The sequence below is a fragment of the Sphaerodactylus townsendi genome, linkage group LG11 (genome assembly GCF_021028975.2).
Source record: "Sphaerodactylus townsendi isolate TG3544 linkage group LG11, MPM_Stown_v2.3, whole genome shotgun sequence".
In the NCBI taxonomy this organism is placed as follows: Eukaryota; Metazoa; Chordata; class Lepidosauria; order Squamata; family Sphaerodactylidae; genus Sphaerodactylus; species Sphaerodactylus townsendi.
In genome coordinates, this window is record NC_059435.1 from 61,973,222 (window position 1) to 61,994,370 (window position 21,149).

Sequence of the window (21,149 nt, forward strand, 5' to 3'; positions counted from 1 at the left end):
ATTAAGACAATCCATAGGCGGCGGCTGGGGGACAGAAGTAGTAGTGGCAAGAAAATACTGCTATCTACGCGCAATGAACACCCTTACTTTCACTTGCTGTCTCCACACTTGACTTCCAAACTAACATGGCATAAGCCTCAACTAGTCCTTGGACCATCTCATATTGAAATGTGGAATTCATTGCCAGAGGATGTAGTGATGGTCGCAAGCATATATGTTTTAAAAGGGGCTTAGACAGATTAACGGAGGCCAAGTCTATCAGTGGCTACTTACAGTGGACTGTCAGTAGGGATTAAGTAGCAAACATTTAAGTGTGACTATATTAGGTGCCAAGTAAACCGGGAGCCCTTATATATATTGTTTTATATATTGTCAAAGGCTTTCACGGCCGGAATCACTAGGGCCGTGGTGGCTAACCTTTGGCACTCCAGATGTAATAGACTACAATTCCCATCAGCCCCTGCCAGCATGGCCAATTGGCCATGCTGGCAGGGGCTGATGGGAATTGTAGTCCATAACATCTGGAGTGCCAAAGGTTAGCCACCACTGCACTAGGGTGTTGTGGGTTTCCCAGATTGTATGGCCATGTTCTAATAGTATTTTCTCCTGACTTTTCACCTACATCTATGGCTGGCGTCTTCAGAGGATATATTTTGTTTCTTTTCTTTTTCTATAATGTCACTGTCTTTATCTTTCAGGAGGTTGATTTTGTTGTGTTCTTTGTCCCTAGCCATGGTGACTAAAGGGAATCTCCATTATTCAGAGACAGTCAACCACAGAACCCCAGTATCAAGAGACAACATTGGGGGAAGGCATTAGTCCCTAGGCCCTGCTGTTGGCCCTCCACAATAACTGTTTGACCACTGTATGAAACAGGATGCTGTGCTAGATGGACAACCAGTCTGATCCAGGAGATCTTTTTATGTAATTATGTGACATTTGAGCTCCACTTTTTATCTCCACAATGGGGAATCTGAGCAAATTGCAACACTGTTCTCCCCTTCTCTGTTTTATCCCCACAACAACCAGTTGGTTCAGGCTGAGAGTGACAGACCCAAGATCACCCAGCAAACTTCCAGGGCAGAGTGATGATTAGGCCCCAGCTCTTCCAGATCTCAGTCTGACAAATACATCATGCAGGTTCTGGGATGCCCCTTGTATTGGTGTGGAAGCTTCAGATAGCACTGACTCTTTATTAACAGGAAAACAGAGGAGTGAACGTATCACAGTGAACTAAGTGTGACTGCACCAATTTCCTGTCTCAGCTTGCTTCTGGCTCAGTTCAAAGTATCAGTTCTTCCATTTCAGAATTTTAAAAAGTATTGGTTTTGGCAGGACTTTGAGATCACATTGTTCATTTAGTTAGTGGTGGCGAACCTTTGGCACTCCAGATCTTATGGACTACAATTCCCATCAGCCCCTGCCAGCATAGCCAATTGGCCATGCTGGCAGGGGCTGATGGGAATTGTAATCCATAAGATCTGGAGTGCCAAAGGTTCGCCACCACGGACTTAGGTCATTTGGAGAACACTGCTTTGGAATGCTCTCTTTTATGACGAGCACCAAAAGCATGCAGAGCTACCTCTGTGGCAGCATCCAAACGTACCTCAAATTTTCTCAAATGATGGAACGCTCGCTGCGCAGTTTGGGGTCTGGAAACATATTTGCACGCTGAGACATGTACTGAGGTTTGCTGAGTAGGCTTTTAATTTTTTAAAAAATGACACATCCTGCCAGGGTTAATAAATTTCACCTTCTTCAAGGGAAGAAATACTTTCAGAGCTCATTTTTAAAAATAGCTTTCTACTGCATTATTATCAGCTGGAAGAGGATGATAATTTTGCCATGAACAAAATTACTTAGAAACGATGTTCTCTCAAATAATTGTGAACAAGTCGGGAAAAAACCCTCACTTTCTCAAAGGTCAACTTGAACAGTGATTTCCGGGCAGAAAACAAGAATTCTAGCTGTCTAGAGAACCACAGGCATGAACTGGCTATTAAGCTACAGAGAATGCATAAAATGGCATAAATGTGGGGATTACTTTTAGTTGCTATGAGAATGTGACCACCCAATATATCAAGCTGCATATATTAGTATGACATAAATGCAATGGCAACAATTACTCTATATACTACCCATGGGGGAAAAAACACAGACAGACCAATGGGGGGGTATAGTAAAGTGGTAGCCAGGGACAGCATCGCTGTGCTGTCTATAAAGAGGCAATCGGTGGTGTGGGCACCATGGGAGAAGCGGAAAACCTTTACTCCCCCATTGCATAGGGTGACTATTTCACAGGGTGACTATTGCACTTTTCAGTAGTACAAGTCTGCAACACTGGGAGGGAGAATTCCTGGCCTGGAACACTGCCCCCGCCCCGATGCTGACACAGACATTTGAGGCAGAAGCCCACCACCATAAGGACCAGTTCTGGGTTGGGCCATTTTGCAGTTTTGCCGCAGCCCAATGCTAAGGTAAGTGGCACCAAGCCCATGCCACACTGTGAGGCGCAGTTGCAGCTTCAGCCCCTCCCCTCTTTGAACTGCACAGTTAGCAAAGCTGTTTTTAGTAACAGCGGTATAGCTAGGCCAGAGTGTGCCTGGTGCACACTCTGGCTTTTTCGCCCCCCGAAACGCCCCTGCCCCCCTGCAGCCCCCCCCCCCCCCGCGGTGCCCCCCTGCGGCACTTTATTCCACTTACTTTTAGGAAAGGAGCAGGCCGAAGAAGCCTGCCTGCATTGCCTGGGCCTGGTGGGAACTACATTTCCCAGGAGCCCCTGGGAAATGTAGTTCCCACCAGGCCCAGGCAACGCAGGCAGGCTTCTTCTCTGGGATGTTCCATTCCTAAAAGTAAGGGAGGGTGTGCCGTGGGGGGTGCACCATGGGGGGTGCACCGTGGGGGGCAGGGGGCACCGCAGAAGGGGGGCAGGGGGTGCCACGGGGGAGCGGGGGGCAGGGGATTTTTCTGCCCCCCACGTGACCAGAATTGGTGCTCCCGGGGCGTTGAGCACCCCCCCATCCCCTGGTGGCTTTGCCATTGGTTAGTAACTACTTCCCAAGATGGATAAAACTTACTGGGCTAGATCAGTAATGTTCCAAGTGACCTCTAGTAAAGGCCCTGAGTACTACAGGCAGTTACTCGCTTAACATCATGGATTGTTTCTAAATATCTAGCAGAGATGTGAATGATGGATGGTCTGCAGCGTCCTTCACTATGACTGCCTTGATCTTGTCAGGGACAAATGCAACGTTTAACAGTTTAGGGGATGGAAGGGCAGTCACCAACAATTTGTTTTACTTAGAGGAGAAGGAATAATATTAAAAGGTTTCCTGTTTGTGAAAAATTAATGGTGTTCTTACCCTCCCACCTCATTTGTAACTGAATTCCTCTCCACCACTTCTGAAATTGGAAGGGGGGAGTCTTGTATGATAATGTAACACTTCTTATCTCAATGGTAACATGCCATAGTGAAGTGCCGATTTGACTGATTGCTTTTTGAGCATATTAAAGCAACCCTTCAGAGCAGATTATTTTTTCTCACCACAGCATCCTGACCCTATTTATATAGCCTTTATAGAGCCATTACCCACAAACACAAGTTCTATTGACAACGGCAACACAGCTAAGAGGGCACAGATTGCATAGGCTTTTTGCTAAAAGCTGGAGGCCAAGTTATTCAACAAAGCTTGAACTTGAACTATACCACACAAGACAGCAATAAGTTATCAGCCAATGATGGGAGGACAGGCAGAGTTTTCAGTTTCACTGGAGATGCAATGTGAGGAACACTGTTGATTTAGAGCTCAAATTAACAACCCAAATCTATTATTTGAGTACCAATGAGAAAGGGAGAGGAGTAGCTTGAGTTAGGGTTGTGCCTCCAGATAAAAATATGAGTTTATTTTCAGTCTCCCCAAAATGGAGGTAATTTAAGGGAACTGAAAAGAAAATCCTAAAAATGCTGAGTTTTTCTGGCAGTTTTTGACACCAACGCCTTTTAAAAATGGGGTAACCCCTCCGCCCTCCAATTCCCTCAATTTACTTGATCAATGCTGCCTTCAAAGTCCCCTTGGACTCAGAGGTGGCAGAGAGCTGAATGCTGGATTCGGATCTGCTAGGCCCAGCATTTAGCTTGGTGTTCCTGCCTCATAAGACCATATGGACTTCAGCCCAGAGCTGTTGGACTTTGGACCCAGTGGAAGAGAAGACAAGCTGAATCCTGAGCTCGGCTGAGCCAAATTCAGCATTCAGCATTGCATTTTCTGGGATCAGGTTTAAAAGACTTGAAAAATTTCAAAAAAGCCAAACCCCCCCCCCCCTTCTGATATAAGAGTTAGGCTTCTTTTGGCTTTTTCAAAAATTTCCCCCAAAAAATACCAAAAAAATTGGTGCCCACCCCAAGTCTGAGTGCCCAGCAGGAGCCAGTGAAGACTATTTATTATCATGATCAACATTTTCTCAATAAGCCTACAACCACATATGCAAATTGGGCAATCGAAGATGCTTGAGGTCATGACCGCAGGTCTTGAAAGGTTAATTACCAGAACAAGTAATTATGTCCCAACATGTCCCCCGATGGGCAATGCATTCAGCAAACAACAACCTGTTGGTGGTCCCAGGCCTGAGAGAGATCCAGTGGCCCTGACCAGGACCAGGGCCCCGACTAGTGGAACACTCTGTCTAGAACAGTGATGGCGAACCTTTTCGAGACCGAGTGCCCAAACTGCAACCCCAAACCCACTTATTTATCGCAAAGTGCCAACCTGGCAATTTAACCTGAATACTGAGGTTTTAGTTAGAAAAAACGGCTGGCTCCGAGGCACGCATTGCTCAGGAGTAAGCTTAGTGAAGCAACTGTGCAATGCTTCCAACGGGTGAATCACGATCCTAGGAGGGTTTACTCAGAAGCAAGTCCCATTGCCAGCAACCGAACTTACTCCCAGGTAAAGGATCATGCCCAGGCCAGCCTAGATGTGTATGTGTGTGTGGGGGGGGGTGATTTTCCACCCCCCTCCCACATGATGAACTCTGTGCACAAGTGCCCACAGAGAGGGCTCTGAGTGCCACCTCTGGCACCCGTGCCATAGGTTCGCCACCACGGGTCTAGAAAGACGTCGGCTCTGTGGGACCTGATGCAGTTTCCCCAACTTTATTTTCACTATAAAACCAAAACACACCAACATTCTTTTTTTAAGGGGGGAGGAGGTGATACATGGCCGTGGCAGCGACCACTTCTACCTGGAGACTGCCGTGAAACAGGTATCAAATCACTCATCAGAGGAAGAGATTTACTGTGGCACTCAGTCTTACCTCCTAAAGTCCTCAGGGGGAGCTGCTGTAAGAAAAGTATTAGTTTTGTCACAGCACCACACGTCACCATGCCTACCGAACCATTAAGCTTAAAATAATACTCTGAATGAAACATTTTTACACTGCATTTATCATGCTGTGGTGCATGGGGGAGGGGGGGAAGTACCTCTATTTATCAAGCACGGAAAGCAGTTTATAAGACATATTTGATATACAGTGACATTTGCTTTTAATCAATTGAAAGTGAAATTGCTGATGGATAGGTGGACTTGTCAAAACATAATACCTTGTCCATATATAATGCCAGATTACATTTCTAAAATGCATACTTAGTCCTCTGTCACCAAGGAGAGCAGAAAATGTGAATGCAATTACTCTTCCAAGATAAAGGTAATCTCCTTCCTTTATTTATTCCTTCTTTCTTGAATCTTAGAGGAAGAGTCAGGATTTGGCTTTTTAACACACACACACACACACACACACACACACACACACACACACACACACACATATATACACACAGAGCCTTAAATCCTGGCACAGAATCATAATTGCTTTATAGGTCATTTAATTTTCAAAGTACATTCAATCAAAGTCCCTAAATACTAAAATCCCTCCTCAATAAAGTCAGCATTATGATTCTGAGTGCTTTGTTTACCAGTGAAGATAGGAAAATGGACATCATCTACATTGTGTGTGCTGTCTTTCAAAAATCTCTCTCTCTCTGGCATGAAATGCAATATAAGACACATTTGTGTTCAGCAGCAGATCATTTACATCACAAAAAGTGTGGTGCATTTCATGACATAGGCTTTATTTAACACCACAGTGCCGATAAATTTTTCCCTTCCAACTTGTAGGGAGGAAAAAAATATACAGTGCATCTGTGTGGTTTTGAATGCTGCCAGCTTGGGAAGTTATGGTTTAATCTGACAGGGATAAATGCCACATGAAGTGCTTTTCTAATATTAGACCAAGGTAAAAGGCAAGAAGAAACCTTTATGAGACTCTGAGAGGAATAATTCATGTTCCTGCAATCCAGCTCCACATTAGGACGCAATATAATTCCTGTTATAAATTAAGAACCAGGTACTGTCATCTTCACCTTGACTGCAATATGCAGGAATTGAACAAAATATGGCTTAGAACAAGCAGGGCTGCCAAGAATTATGCTGAATTTCAAATGGACACCCAACTATGACAAAGTGGAAATTTAGAAGAAACCCCAGCAAAGTATGGTTAATTAAAAACCTACACAATACATTACCTTCCGCCTCGGGCACTGAAAGGCACTACGTGGATTCCCAAAGGCCCACCGTCATTGGAGACTTCAACGAGCTTTACCATATCACTGTGAGACAATGATGAATGAAGGAGTGTGAACATGTACTGTAAATGAACCAGAGAAGACATACACACAAACACACACACCCAAAACACCAATATATCCTCTAACTGCAGACAGTGGTGATGAAAACCATGTGGAATGCTACATACCTGAATATTAATCTGATGGCATGAAAGATTAATCATAAAACAGTTTTATTAATACATCAAATGAATTGAAAGCTGATGGCCGGGTAACCCTATTCTATTATACTAATTGCAACCCTATTCCATTATACTAATTGCATTAAGAACAATAATGACCAGAATGGGTTTTGGTATTGGTCCGTGTGTGGATTGGAAATAAAATCATAAATCCAAAAGTTCAAACTGAATTCCACCTCAACATCTGCCCTATCTTTTTTCACTATGCAATCCTGAAGACAACAAATACAAAGACACCATTTTCAATATCTGTATAAGTTGTTAGATAGACATATCACCAGAACTGTCCAGAGATATAATACATTTATTTCAAAAAATGAGAAAATTGTGGTCTGCTTGGTTTTTTTTATTTTTTATAAATTACTCCATTTCTTTAATTTGTTTACAGTTTAACATTAATTCAATTGTGAATTATTCATTACTTTGCTGTTGCTTTTTTAAAAAAAATTGTATTGTATTTTGTTCTTATGAAATTCATCCATGTCAATCCCATCTTCTTTCTCATCATTTTCAAGAGAATAAAAAAGCTTGCCTGCTTCAGAGATTTTTCTTCCAACTTTAGGAAGAACCCACCTACACAGTTCTTTGGCCACCAAGAGCTCTCCTCTTACCAACCTTTCTTCAAATTTATAAGCTGCATGGAGGAAATTAAAAAATGAATAGCTCTTGAAGGGTTTGCAAAAGCCCAGATTTTTAGCTCTCAGTGAAAGCTTTCCAGTATGTCCAAACCTTCCACTGTTGATGGGACAGAATTCCATTAAAGTTTTTAGTTCAGTATTGGTAAGTGAGTCAGAAGGATTCATTGTCCTGAGTCAGCATTTCCGTTTGGGGGTGGGGGATTGCCCTTCAGTTTTTTTTCTCTTGGTCAGCATTAAGATAAATGTTAAAAACTGCATTTTTCAGAGTTTACATCAGCAGAAAAGGTTTAGAAGCAACCTTTGTCTCCTGGTGCCTCAAAAGCAAAAGGGTTGACAGCCAGGTTTGTAAAAGTATGGGGAAGGGCTAGAAACCAGGAAATGAAAGAAATTGACGCTGAACCACATGAGCCCAATTAAAATTTGGAAACTCATCTCATAATTATTCATAGATTTCTGAATTGAGGGAAATAAGTTTTTGATGTACCTCATTTTCACAATTCTCCATCACTCTTTGTAATTAATATTTATTTCACAGGAATGCTATCTTAAAAGTATAAGAATACATTTCTCAGTCCATTATCCTGTTCTCAGAGTTCTTAACGTTTAGATCAGGAAGATGTAGACTTTTTTGTTTTCCTTGTAGAGGAGGAAGAGGAGGAAGAGGAAGAGGAAGAGGAGGAGAAGTTTGGATTTATACCCCATTTTTCTCAACAGCAAGGAGTCTCAAAGCAGCTTACAAACTCTTTCCCTTTCTTTCCCCACAGCAGACACCTTATGAGGTAGGTGAGGCTGAGAGAGTTCTGAGAGAACTGTGACTTGGCCAAGGTCACTCAGCAGGCTTCTGTGGAAGAGTCCACTGTTCATGTGAAGGAGTGGGGGATCAAACCCAGTTCTCCAGATTAGAGTCCACCAGTTCTTAACCACCACACCATACTGGCATGTTAGCACTGCAAAACTGCTTTTCCAATAAAGGGGAATATTGTATTATTGTCTGTATAGAATCATCTGCTCACCAGTAAAAAAAATTACTGGGACAGTACAATGTCTTTAATAGGTACTAAGAAACTCTCTGGAGCGAACCTTTAGCTTTACACCACATTGACACAGTAGGGTAAAGTAGTGCACGGATTTTTCATTACTTCTCCAGTGATTTTTTCTTTGCATAGATATTCCAGTTCTGTTTCATTGTGCTTAAAATGAACATGTCCAAAGACAATTGCTTAAATCTAATAACTCTCAAACTCCATATAGAGCTTCACTTGGCTGCTGGGAAATGACAATCCAAATATGCCACTACAAACTCCAACGAGGGTATAAAACGTCTATGACCTGACTGTCATTTACTATTTGTTAGTGTCTTTCATTGTATGGTTTTATTGAATATTTTCTATGTATACAATTTGTATTTTATATGTTTTATCCTTTTTTGTGATATTTTATATTCTAGCTATTTTGCCCAATTGTGAAAGCCTATGGCCATATACAATACATTATTTCTTCTTATATCTAATAACAGATCCTTTCCACAAACACTGACTCTGTGAGATAACCTTAGCTAACCCTTTTGCATGAAATAGGTTATCAAAGGCAGTGACAAGGCTTTCTTCAGATGTGAGAAGAAATTGTTGTGATTTAGCAAGTTTTAGTCACACAAGTAAGCTAAGAAAGAGTTAACTTTGTATGTTAAGTAGCTGATGATGTCACTTACTTAGAGAGCACACTGAATAGCTACTGGCTAGTTAGCTAGAGAACCTGGTAGCATGTCTGACTAAATCTGTATAGTTAACTTTTTCTTCTCCTTCTATAAAAATCCTCTAGAAGCAGCAAGAAGGCAGACAGGGAGCCAGCTAAGTGATATGGCTGTATGTATATAACCTTTTCTACTGCACATTAATAGATTAGCTAGTCAAGATTTTCTCATTTGAATAGCAACTAAGACTCTGACTCTGTTATTCCTTGCAACTGTGCTAAGCTCTACCAAAGAGTGTGCATCCATCCATCCATCCATCCATCCATCCATCCATCCATCCATCCATCCATCCATCCATCCATCCATCCATCCATCCATCCATCCATCCATCCATCCATCCATCCATCCATCCATCCATCCATCTATCTATCTATCTATCTATCTATCTATCTATCTATCTATCTATCTATCTATCTATCTATCTATCTATCTATCGACAATAGAAATCCTATTAATAAAATTTCATTTTTCATTATGAGTCCTAAGAATGGACACAAAGTAAACTTACTCTAAAGAATAGTTGAAACTGGTCTCCAAGCCAGTATCGGCATGTCCTACTGGTTCAACTCGGCTGCTTTCCTCTTCTGTTCCATCTTCTTCCTAGCAAAAGAAGTACCAGAATTTAAGCATCTGAATTTGTAAAATGATTAAAAATGCATACAGAGGATGAATATGTACTTCCAGCTATCAATAACTGTCCCTGAATCACCTTTCAAAAATTATAAGCACAGTTGTAAATGATCAGCCAGATTTAAAAGAAATATTCGATAGCTTTCTATTTTAAATCTATAGCACAGCAATGGACTAGGCAGAACTAATGATCTAGGGAACAAAGTGACAAAATGCAACCAGTTTGAATCCTAGCAAAATGTTACAAGAATAACTATCTGTTTCAGGTCTGAGATAGGCTTCTTGTGGAAACCTTGGAATCTGTCTCAGCAAATTCCTCAATACACAATATTCATATACCTCCAGCCATATGAGAGGTATGCATAAACACAGAGTTCTAAGTGGATGCAAACCAACTCATATAGCATGTTCCACATATATGTACATGTATGCATGAACCTGAGATACATTACCATGCCCTATTGCATACAAAGTCCACATAAAAACAGCCAATAAGATCTGACATGTGAACTGCTAGACATTAAAACACAGAATAAACAGGCAAACAAAACAGTGAAAAATACTCAGGGCTACATTAGGCAATTAATGCATCTTTAACGGCTGGAGTTTTTACATTAAGCTTCAGTGGTTAGTGGTAACAGGGATTATACTTCCATGTACAGTCAAAAGTGTGGAATGACAGAACTTTAACTTAGAAAGATCATTTCATTTTTTTCTAGATTCTGGTGCCCTTGTTCACAAAAAATGAGGAGAGGTTTAAAGGGCAAGGTACCTAGTACAAAATCAAGTTGTCAGATTTATCGAGTTAACCAGTGTGTTACAAATGGTTCGGGTGGGTTTTCCGGGCTGTGTGGTCGTGGTCTGGTGGATCTTGTTCCTAACGTTTTGCCTGCATCTGTGGCTGGCATCTTCAGAGGTGTATCACAGAGGGAAGTCTGTTACACACTGTGTCCAGAGAGAAGGAAACGCTTGGGGTATATATTGTCCATGTCCCAGGGTGAGGAACCAATCAGTAAGTGTTTGGGTGGAACTTGTTATGCAAAGATGTGATTGATAATATTGTATTGTGGGTGGGGCTTATCAGTCCAGGGTGTGTAACACTGTGTCCACACTCTGGACACAGTGTGTAACAGACTTCCCTCTGTGTTCATGATTACACAGGTGCTCCCAGGAACTCCTTCAAATAGGTGATGCTCAAGCCATTTCGAGTTTTAAACATCAATGTCAAGATTGTGAATTGGGCCTGGTAGCAAATAGGGAACCAGTGCAGTTCTTTCAAGACAAGGTTTATATGTGCTCAGTCAGGTTGTTCCATCAGCAGTCTGACTGCTGCATTCTGCACCAGCTCCAGATTTCAGACCATCTTCAAAGGGAGCCCCATGTACAGCACATTGCAGTAGTCAAGGTGGGAGGTTTCCAAAAGTGTGAAGAACTGCGGCCAGGTCTCCTCTGTCCAAATACGGGTGAAGCCGGCAAACTAGCCAGAACTGCTGATAAGGATTCCTAGCCACCACTGCTACCTGTGATTCTAAGATTACTAAACAAAAAGGTATGCTGTACAAATAAATTACAACAACAAAGCAATACAGTGTGTACTGTGTGTACTGGCACATAATGAGCAAAAAATAGCAATGCACCACGTAATGAATTAATATAGCTTCATTGCAACAAAAACAATTTACAAAAATACATAGTGTATTACAAACAAAAACCATACATAGTGCATATATAAACTAATACTGCAAAGTTACATAAGTCAGAAAACAGGCACAAAAACACAGGTCTTGTAACCAGAAGAAAACCACTGAAGAACAGTTCCCCCCAATCAAGGGAGCCACTTCAGGAGAATACCATGGGAGAATAATACAAAGGAAACCACATAATTTCTAGATATATCCGTAACTCTTTCTGGATTCAAAGAGTTAAAGTAGTTTTATTACATGGAATGTACAGTTATACACTATGCTTCTTTTTAACTAAAGATCAGGGAGAGCAGTCAACTAGGAGATCACACACTGAAGCGGTTTCTTTTCAGAAAAGGACGCAGCACGGCATTATTAACTGTACCACTTCATAATAATGTGCCCCTTGAATTGCCCACATTCCCCCATTGCTAAACCACTGTATTGTAACAAGCCAATCTGATGCACAGATTTAGATTCTTCCACAAGCTGAGGCATCAATCAGCAGAATAGTAAGTGATGGGTGAAGGGTTACAAGTTCAGCACAGAGGGAGTCAGACAATATATTAAATTATTGAAGAGATATTAAAGCAAGGCAGAGGCAGTTGGTAATGTCCAATTGACATTTCCTCTGAGAGTCTGCACAAATAAGGAGCTGGATGTACCAAGCTTTCCCTAGGAATTGTGGATGCGCCATGTGCCCCGGATAGCAGCTCGCTGCGTGAAGCCCAGCCACTTGAAGATTGATGATCCCATGTTTTGAGAGGCTCTAATATGCACTTCTTAGTCATCTATCTCTCTTAAGCATCAGGCAAGTAATACATTTCAAAGGTTAACCAACATCTTGAACTTGCCTACAATTTGCATTAGGAATGTAAATACAAACTCCACGTTAGATATTTGTGTCATTTTTTTAAAAAAAGGTGTTCAAACACAAAGAATGACGAGTCTGCCTGCGACGTGCAGCTTGAGCAGATTTCAGAAATATTGATCACAGAGCACATGTGCATTAGAAGTCGGTCCATTGAGCATAGCTAAAAACAACATAAAATATTTAAAGATAATGACACAAGCTTTATAAGAACTCGCCCCCTGCTCCCCCTGGATATTAAGCTCCTATGAGAGCCCCTAACAAATGGAAAAGAAGATGATTTTTCTTTTGAGCAGCAACCATTCGCATCTCATAAAATATCACCACTGTGTCCCACAAGATTTTCAAGGGTATGGGAAGAATTGAGGGGGGGGGGTAAAAACCCTTCGGGGATAGGCGGCCTATAAGTTTAATAAAATAAAAATAAATAAATAAAATAAATAAATAAAAATAAATAAATAAATAAATAAAAATAATAAATAATAAATAAAAACGATCAAGCGCGTGCAGATCTGCTAAAGGTAAGCAAAAACAGGCATCTACATTAGCTATCCAGCAGCACAGTTGCATTTACAGGGTCCCCTCCAACTTCTCATTGCTGAACATACAATTTGTGGGAAATTGGAGTGCCTAGAATGTTATTCTTCTCCTCCCCCACCTGTGCTTGAGGATATTAGAAGGACAATTTGGAATTCATGTGCAAATCTCACGCTCTTGTTCATGGCTGCCCTTGTGGAACGAGAGAGTGAGATTCGCACACGAAAACCGAATAGTTGGGTGCGACAAATTTTCACACAACCACTCCATGACTCTTGATAATGTTAGAGTTACTATTACAGTTATACATAAACTCCACTTTCTGATATCTTGAAGTTGGCTTTGCCTCTTTTGGTAGTCAAGTTATGATTGGGTCCGCCACCTTGCGCAAGAATTCCAAAGGTGTCCACAGGCTCAGAACCCCTGATTTAAATAAACCATGAGATCTCTGCAGCATCAAAATGGAGCTCAGACATCATGATGTTATGGAACATGGCCACCATTTAGAGCCGTGGTGGCGAACCTATGGCACTCCAGATGTTCATGGACTACAAATCCCATCAGCCAATTGGCCATACTGGCAGGGGCTGATGGGAATTGTAGTCCATGAACATCTGGAGTGCCATAGGTTCACCACCACTGATTTAGAATTCAACCTTGAAAGCATTTACCCCTTTTTCCCAAATAAAAACCTTTTTGTTTTTCCAGCCTTCTGGGATTTATTTAATTTCAGTACTATAGAGGTTTATGATAGTCCTACAGGGAAAGGACAAGATATAAATTAAACAAAAATAAACAAAAATAAATAATCTCTGCTACAGTTGATATAATGTTTATTGGGATTTTTTTAAACATATACACCGATTATTTACAATGATTATATATTGGCATCATATTGATTAAAAAAGGATTTTTTAGAATTAAACTCTTACTGGGCCATGTACAAAACAACACGGACATTTTGAAATGTATTTTATTTTCAAAAAGCATTCTCCTGTTGGAAAACCCATGTTTTTCTCCCAAGTTTTAATAGCTCTAGACAAACAGTATATTTATTCAGTTTGGTTCTGGTAATCTTATCAGCCCCAAAATTACATTTCTCCTCTATGTCCACAGAGTAAAGAAGTGTCTAAACTTCACTAGTGCATTGGTATCAGGATGCTATAACAGATGTGTCCTTGAAAAAAACTTTAATATTGCAGCAATCAGGCACTCTTTTCTTTCCCATGTAACACAGACTTTCATTTACATGGAACCAAGCATAGATTAATTTGGACACCTGCAGATAGAAGTAACTTAGAATTCTCATTTGCTAAAAAAAGTAACCAGCTTTGAAAATATCTGCATCAAGTAATTATTGCCTTGGTTTTCACGTTAAATTAAAAATCCCACCTGTTACCAAGGTAAAATTAGAAAATGGTATACTTTATTTAGAGGCTTGAGAAATTTCTAGAACTAACGATATGCAAATCTAAGCAGCTTGTTCTGTACAATCACTGCAGAAAACTACATAAAGAAACCACTTTTTTCATAGGTGCAGGGGTTACGAGATACATTATTATAAATTATCCTCCATGTTTACAAAAGGAAGTGAGAACAAACTGATATCCTGCCCATGATCAGTTTAAGCAACAACGAATCAAAATGTAACAGCTGGAAAAAATATTTCACCATGGTTCATGAAGGTGTAATTTGGGGAGGGTGATGTTCTGACTTCTAAGGAATTCAGCAACAGGCAGTGGGCTCAAACCGAGACTCAGATGGAAGACCTTGGACAGATTTATGGAGGAGAAGTCGATCTATGGCTACCAATCTTGATCCTCCTTGATCTCAGATTGCAAATGCCTTAGCAGACCAGGTGCTCAGGAGCAGCAGCAGCAGAAGGCCATTGCTTTCACATCCTGCATGTGAGCTCCCAAAGGCACCTGGTGGGCTACTGCGAGTAGCAGAGTGCTGGACTAGATGGACTCTGGTCTGATCCAGCAGGCTAGTTCTTATGTTCTTATGTTCTTAAGAAGAAGAGTCTGAAAGGTCCAGATTCAGACTGATTAGGATCATGGCCATGTGGCTTGACATGTCCACCCCCTGGTATTATTAACCCTGGGAACAAAACAAAACAAAAGGATGGGCAAAAGACAGGCGTGAACAAAGAAAAGGGTTCAGTTTGGATTGACAAAACAGTGCAGTATAGAAGCTCTGAAACAACTCTCTACCCCACTCACACATACCCCACTAGTATCATTGCCCTCATCTGAACTCCTGCACATTTGCTATTTCAATTCAAAAAACAACTGGTATGTTCAAATCACACCTTGTCTGGTTAGACCTTTGCCTTTCTTTAGAATTCTAGTGCAAGCACACGCACTGAAACTGAGTGCAAAGATGATTAAGGACAAAAAATTAAGGACACTAAAGGACAGCAGGCAAAGAATGGTGACCTAACGAGTTGAAAAGAAGGCAACTGTATGATGATGATGAGGAGGAGGAGGAGGAGGAGTTTGGATTTACACCCCACCTTTCTCTCATGTAAGGAGACTCAAAGTGGCTTACAAGCTCCTTTCCCTTCCTCTCCCCACAACAGACACCTTGTGAGGTAGGTGGGGCTGACAGAGTTCAGAAGAACTGTGATTAGCTCAAGATCAAGGAATGTGGGAGTCCGGAAACACATCTGGTGAAGGAGTGGGGAATCAAACCCAGTTCTCCAGATTAGAATCCACTTGCTTTTAACCACTACACCATGCTGGCTCTCACAAGGAAAAGGTAGGAAGGAAAAAGATAGCTACAGACAGTGGGGTCCAGACCGCACTACTGTTCCAGGTCTTGATTTGCAAAAACACGTGGAACATAACTCAAAACCATACAAAGGCATCACACTTGTGCAAGTGGCAACCTTTCACAGCTTACTTTGCAAATATTTTCTATCCATGCAGAAACTTGGATGCAGTTGATTACAAAATAGAGCACTTTTTTTCTAAGAGGTCAAACCAACAAGATCACTATTTTCAATGGTAGGAATCTTGGAGTAGTTCCCACCTGGGTCTAAGGCAGAGAAGGTTCTCTCTATTTTCAGCAGCTGCTGATTTTAACTTGTGATACCAGAGACTGAAAATGGGACTTTGTGCTTAAGAAAGCCTCTGCGTAAAAAAGCACCAAACCATAAGCCCTCCCCAGTATTTTATAGCTAGTTCGTAATGAAATACATAAGTTTCTTATTTATCAAGACATCTATATCCCACCTTACCTCATGGTTTGTGTTCGTGGTTCTTGGTGTGGGCGCAATGCACAAACCTCATGTTTCATTGTTCTTGTGTCAAATGCATAATACTGACCACCCTGTGCTTGTTAGCCGGCACTTCTGACCTAAAGGAGCAGCAGTGGCGTAGGAGGTTAAGAGCTCGTATATCTAATCTGGAGGAACCGGGTTTGATTCCCAGCTCTGCCGCCTGAGCTGTGGAGGCTTATCTGGGGAATTCAGGTTAGCCTGTACACTCCCACACATGCCAGCTGGGTGACCTTGGGCTAGTCACAGCTTCTCGGAGCTCTCTCAGCCCCACCTACCTCACAGGGTGTTTGTTGTGAGGGGGAAAGGGCAAGGAGATTGTAAGCCCCTTTGAGTCTCCTGCAGGAGAGAAAGGGGGGATAGAAATCCAAACTCTTCTTCTTCTTCTTCTTCTTCTAAACTATCATGAAGTAACCAATATAAATAGCATAAAATCAGTTGGTAGACTTACAATACTAAAACAATCTATGCTTTCCCTGCCTCTCACAGTTGCTAAAAAATTTAATGCAAAGAACGGATAAAATATTGGTGATTTTAACTTGTCAACTTTACATACGTGGGGGAAAAAAACTTTTTCCTGTACAGCCAGAGTTGATGAAACACCTCTTCTAACCGACAAGCCTTCGGCCTTAACTAGCACAGACAAGCGCTTAACTGGCTTTCATGTAGCCTTCACTTTTTGATTAGCTGGCCACAGCTCCTGAGAGAAGCAATTTTCAAACATACAGGGAGACCTGGCAGTAACACAACAGACCACCCTCTCTTCCTCCCACTTCAGATATAGTACAAACAAAATTAAACACAGCCAATCCACTTTCCTTTGTGCGCACTTCCAATATCTGCATCAATATATTCTACCCATCTAGCAATGACGTTCTTTAAGTAAACAAAGTATGGCCAGTTCAGTCATTTACCATATCTATAAGACATGATAGTAAATGTCATATTATGACATGAACAATTGAACATAATTTTATTATCTGCTAAATATAGTGGTTGGGTACAGGTCACTGATAGCTACTTGATACTCAGCATAGCTTTTTATTCTTAATTCCATACAGCTATTTTAGTTTCCAGAGTTACACTAAAAACAAAACAATACCACAGGGGCTCCCAAACTTATTTAGCTTAGAGAATTTTCTGAGGAAAGGCAATGGGTATCACCACAAAATGGTTGCTATAGGAAGAGAAGCCAACTGGAAGATGGCTGCCATAAGGGGGTGGGTGGAATCACTAAGTGGTTCTAAGACAAGTCTCCTCTTGTGAAGGAGGCAGATGTTTCTGGACGGATGACTTCCTACAGGCCAAAAGGTATTTCCTCCTGAATTCTTCTGAAGCATCTCATGCAGCGGTGATGTAGATGAAAAACCAAAACAGGGTTTTGGAAAGAGGTTTCAGGATGAAGCAAGTAGGCACTTGGCATCTCAATTGTTTGGGAGTCTGGCACTACCTTTTCAGACTGAACAGAAGGAGATGCTGAAATGAGATGCACGTATGGTTTCTTCCCAGTATGAATGCAACTTTGTGTGTGTTTATGCGTGTATGCCACTGTCAACAGCAATGAAAGTTATGAAAAGCCCTGATTTGAATGCAGTTACAGTGTAGAAAAAGAATGGGTTTAACTTTCCCTTCTGCCTGGGTAGTTTCACTAACTGAAACCAACCAAAGCCTTCCACAACAAAATCTAGAACCCTCTTTCCATTGCTGGGCTAACAATGGAGGATTAAACCCTTCCAATTGGCCATGCTGGCAGGGGCTGATGGGAATTGTGGTCCATGAGCATCTGGAGTGCCATGGGTTGTCCAGCACTGTTATAGGCTGACACAAGATCAGACCTGGTGAGCTTTTTGGCAAATCTTATGCAAATCTTACATTATGATTATTGATGCTTGTTATGTGATGCTATGATGTTATAATGTTGATGCTTTGTTACTGTAACTCTGAGGTTGGAATGTTATATTTATTATAGTTTAGAATGCTGTGTCATAATGTCATGTTTACTGATGTTATGTTTCTGCTAGTTGTTATTAAGTGTTATGATATTGTTATTTTGCAGCTGTTGTTCACCGCCCTGAGCCCTTCAGGGGAGGGCAGTATATAAATCTAATAAACCAGAACCAGAACCAAAACCAGAACTATATCCAAACCAGGGCCACTATATCCACAGTTAAAACACAAGGAAGATTCTCAACTGGTTGTCTAGTGACTCATCCGGTTTGATTCTTAGATATCTACTCTTCTTGCAGTCCACTTCCACTGAAATGAATGAGCTTTGACTGGAGTAACTCTCCGTAGATTGGCACTGTTAAAGTTAGATTGAAGCAGCTTTTCTCTTGTTAAAAAAAGGGAGGGGAATCCTTTTCAATCATGGAAAAAGCAGGAGCAAAAGTCATGTGTGATAGCAACTGTAATAATGAAAGAAATTAGGTGACACTGAATGAAAATGTTGGCTGGAACTATTTTTTCAAAGCAGGTTTACAGTTACTGTGTGTTCAAATACTGATTTGTTTGTATACACAGTTCTGCGTTCTGAAATGCCAACTTCATCATATTTCATCCTTCCTGTGCAATTTAACAAAGAGTGGACCTTTAAACCTTGAAATCTTGGCGGCCATCGGCACAAAACGTCATCACAAGGAAAAGTATGGAAACAGATCAGGTTTCTCAAGATGTTCAGAAACTATTTAACAGTAGACAAGCAAACAAAACAAGAACTTATATAGGGTGTTTTTAATCAAAGAGAAGAAAAGCTTGATTTAGAGAAAAATCCTTTTGTTTTCTATATACAGGGGAAAGTCCCACAAAGACAAAATCTGGAATACACATGTGAAAGCTTGTAAATATCCTAAGTAACAAGAGACAGTTAGCTTCTTGGCATGGCATCGGACCTCGGTGAAGGAAAACACCGGATATGAATTATCCTCTCTCTTTTTTTTAACCAAGTACTTCCACTGCACAGTAAAGTCATAGAACAAACTCTGTGGAATTGCCCTTCAGCTCTAGCAATAAATCTAACTTTTAGCCAACCACAGTCAGCAATAATCAGAATTGTGCAAAAGAATCTGCCACAAGAAAATATAAATGGTGTCCTCAAAATCATGGGCATGGCATGGACACCTGATGAGACTCTCCTTAAATTATTTCAGGCCTGGCGTGGATAGTCCAGGCTAGCCCGATGTCAGATCTGAGAATCTAAACAGAGTATTTGGCTGGCAAGTGTTTGGCAGGGAGGTCTTCAAGGAATACAAGAGTCGTGAAGCTGAGGGAAGCGACAGCAAACTCCCCTGAACGTCTCTTGCCTTGAAAATCCCACCAGGGGTCACCAGAAGTCAGATGTGACTTGATGGCAATAAATTATTATAGTTAACAAAGGTTTGGTGAATGGAAAGGGGGAGAGGAGTGGAAATAGGAAGGCAAGAAGGGGGGGGAGAGAGAAACATCCCTGTGAGCCCAAGAGTTTCATTCTGATTTCACAGAGGTAGCAGTGACGGCAAGTAAACTGGTTGAACTGCACAGAAAGAAGTTCATCTGAACAGCTTTTATTACAATTGCTATTGTTATTATGAGAAGTTACAGTGTGTTTCAGCACAGGATTGTCACTCATCTCGAGGGCAAAGCATTCTGTGCCTTTGGCAGGCATTGTTGTATCTAGATCCATGGAATTGCTTTGAATCACATTGTTTAGTGCACAGAACAAGTGAGTCCAGGGTGTAGTCGGGAGAGCAGGGGGGTTCTTGCCCAGGGCACCAGTTGCCTGAGGGTTCTCTGGCCATCCCCGCACTTGCTGCTCCTGCAAACAAACCCTTTTGGTGCCTTTAAAATGCAGCAACTTCTATCTGGACAAGCTCAGGGAGGGTGTGCTCCTTCCCTCGCCTTGTCTCTACCCCCAGTGTTTCACCAGCCTGGGCACCTTGGCATGCCTTGGACGAAGAAAAGTTAGCTGCATTTTAAAGGCACTTCCTCCTATCTTCCTGTCCTCCCCCTGCAATTCTGCTGGCATTGTTTCCCTCTCTGCTATCACCACAAGGACCTGGAATCAATTCCTGAATTCTAACGGCACTGAGTGCTGTCTCAATCAGTGACTTTGAGTCATGTTGTAGTGCTGTAAAAACTCGTGTTAGGGCAATCAAACACACTGTTGTCCCTTTGGTCGGTCTCCCCATCCATCTCCATGCATGGCATCAACACCTCTATTCATGAATTCCTCCCCTTCCTTGATCTCATGGAAAGTAGTAATCCTTACCTCCAGGCTCCAAACCTTCGACTCTAAGAGTCATATCAAAGTACACTTCTGACAAGTGATGTCCATCTTTTTCTCCGAGAGAAAAAACAAACATGGTGCACTCCTTGGAGGTGACCAGAAATGGTCTGAGAGCATTCATCATCACCGAATCAGCTAGGCTAGGGGACAGAGCAGGGGACAGACCTGCTGGGAGGTGAGTGTTAGGTTGCCTTTCGTAAACTGTTGGGTAACATTAACCTAGGTTACTGTGTAAGAGGACAGGTCTGCGGGTGAGTGGGTACTTGGAGTCTGATGGAGAAAGGTTTCTGATTGGTTTTGTGTATTCTTTTGTCCATTTTGTTGCTGAGTGAGGTGGGCCTATTTTGCCTGAGTTGATTGCTGCTTCCGCCCTTTGATGCTGCAGCTGTTGAGAGGTGGCAACTGAGAGCCTTTAAATTGTAAGACTGATCCTCACCAGAGGTGCAAGTCTCTGGCAAAAGCTAAAGGGCTCTTGTCCTATGGCTCTTAGCCTGGGGATCAGGCCTGGACACCCTACAAGTAGTTGAGAAGTGTTTACATTGTTGTACTTGTTGCTCCTTTTGGCTGAGGAAGACATTTGGGCAGGTCTGTAAATTTCAGATTAGATCAACACACCAAAGTCTTTCTAGGGTGACG

At 41.6% G+C, this 21,149-nt stretch overlaps 1 protein-coding gene across 4 annotated transcripts in view; it reads right to left on the minus strand.

The window, feature by feature from the left end:
- The window catches only part of PARD3 (par-3 family cell polarity regulator), a 605,108-nt gene that overhangs the window by 276,390 nt on the left and 307,569 nt on the right, over positions 1 to 21,149 (minus strand). For all 4 annotated transcript variants that reach the window (XM_048510786.1, XM_048510784.1, XM_048510785.1 and 1 more), the window contains 2 exons: positions 9,761 to 9,852; positions 6,581 to 6,664 (listed from right to left, as the gene is read on the minus strand). In XM_048510786.1, the coding sequence (XP_048366743.1) occupies positions 6,581 to 6,664; positions 9,761 to 9,852 (176 nt within the window). The remainder of the gene's footprint in view (positions 1 to 6,580; positions 6,665 to 9,760; positions 9,853 to 21,149) is intronic.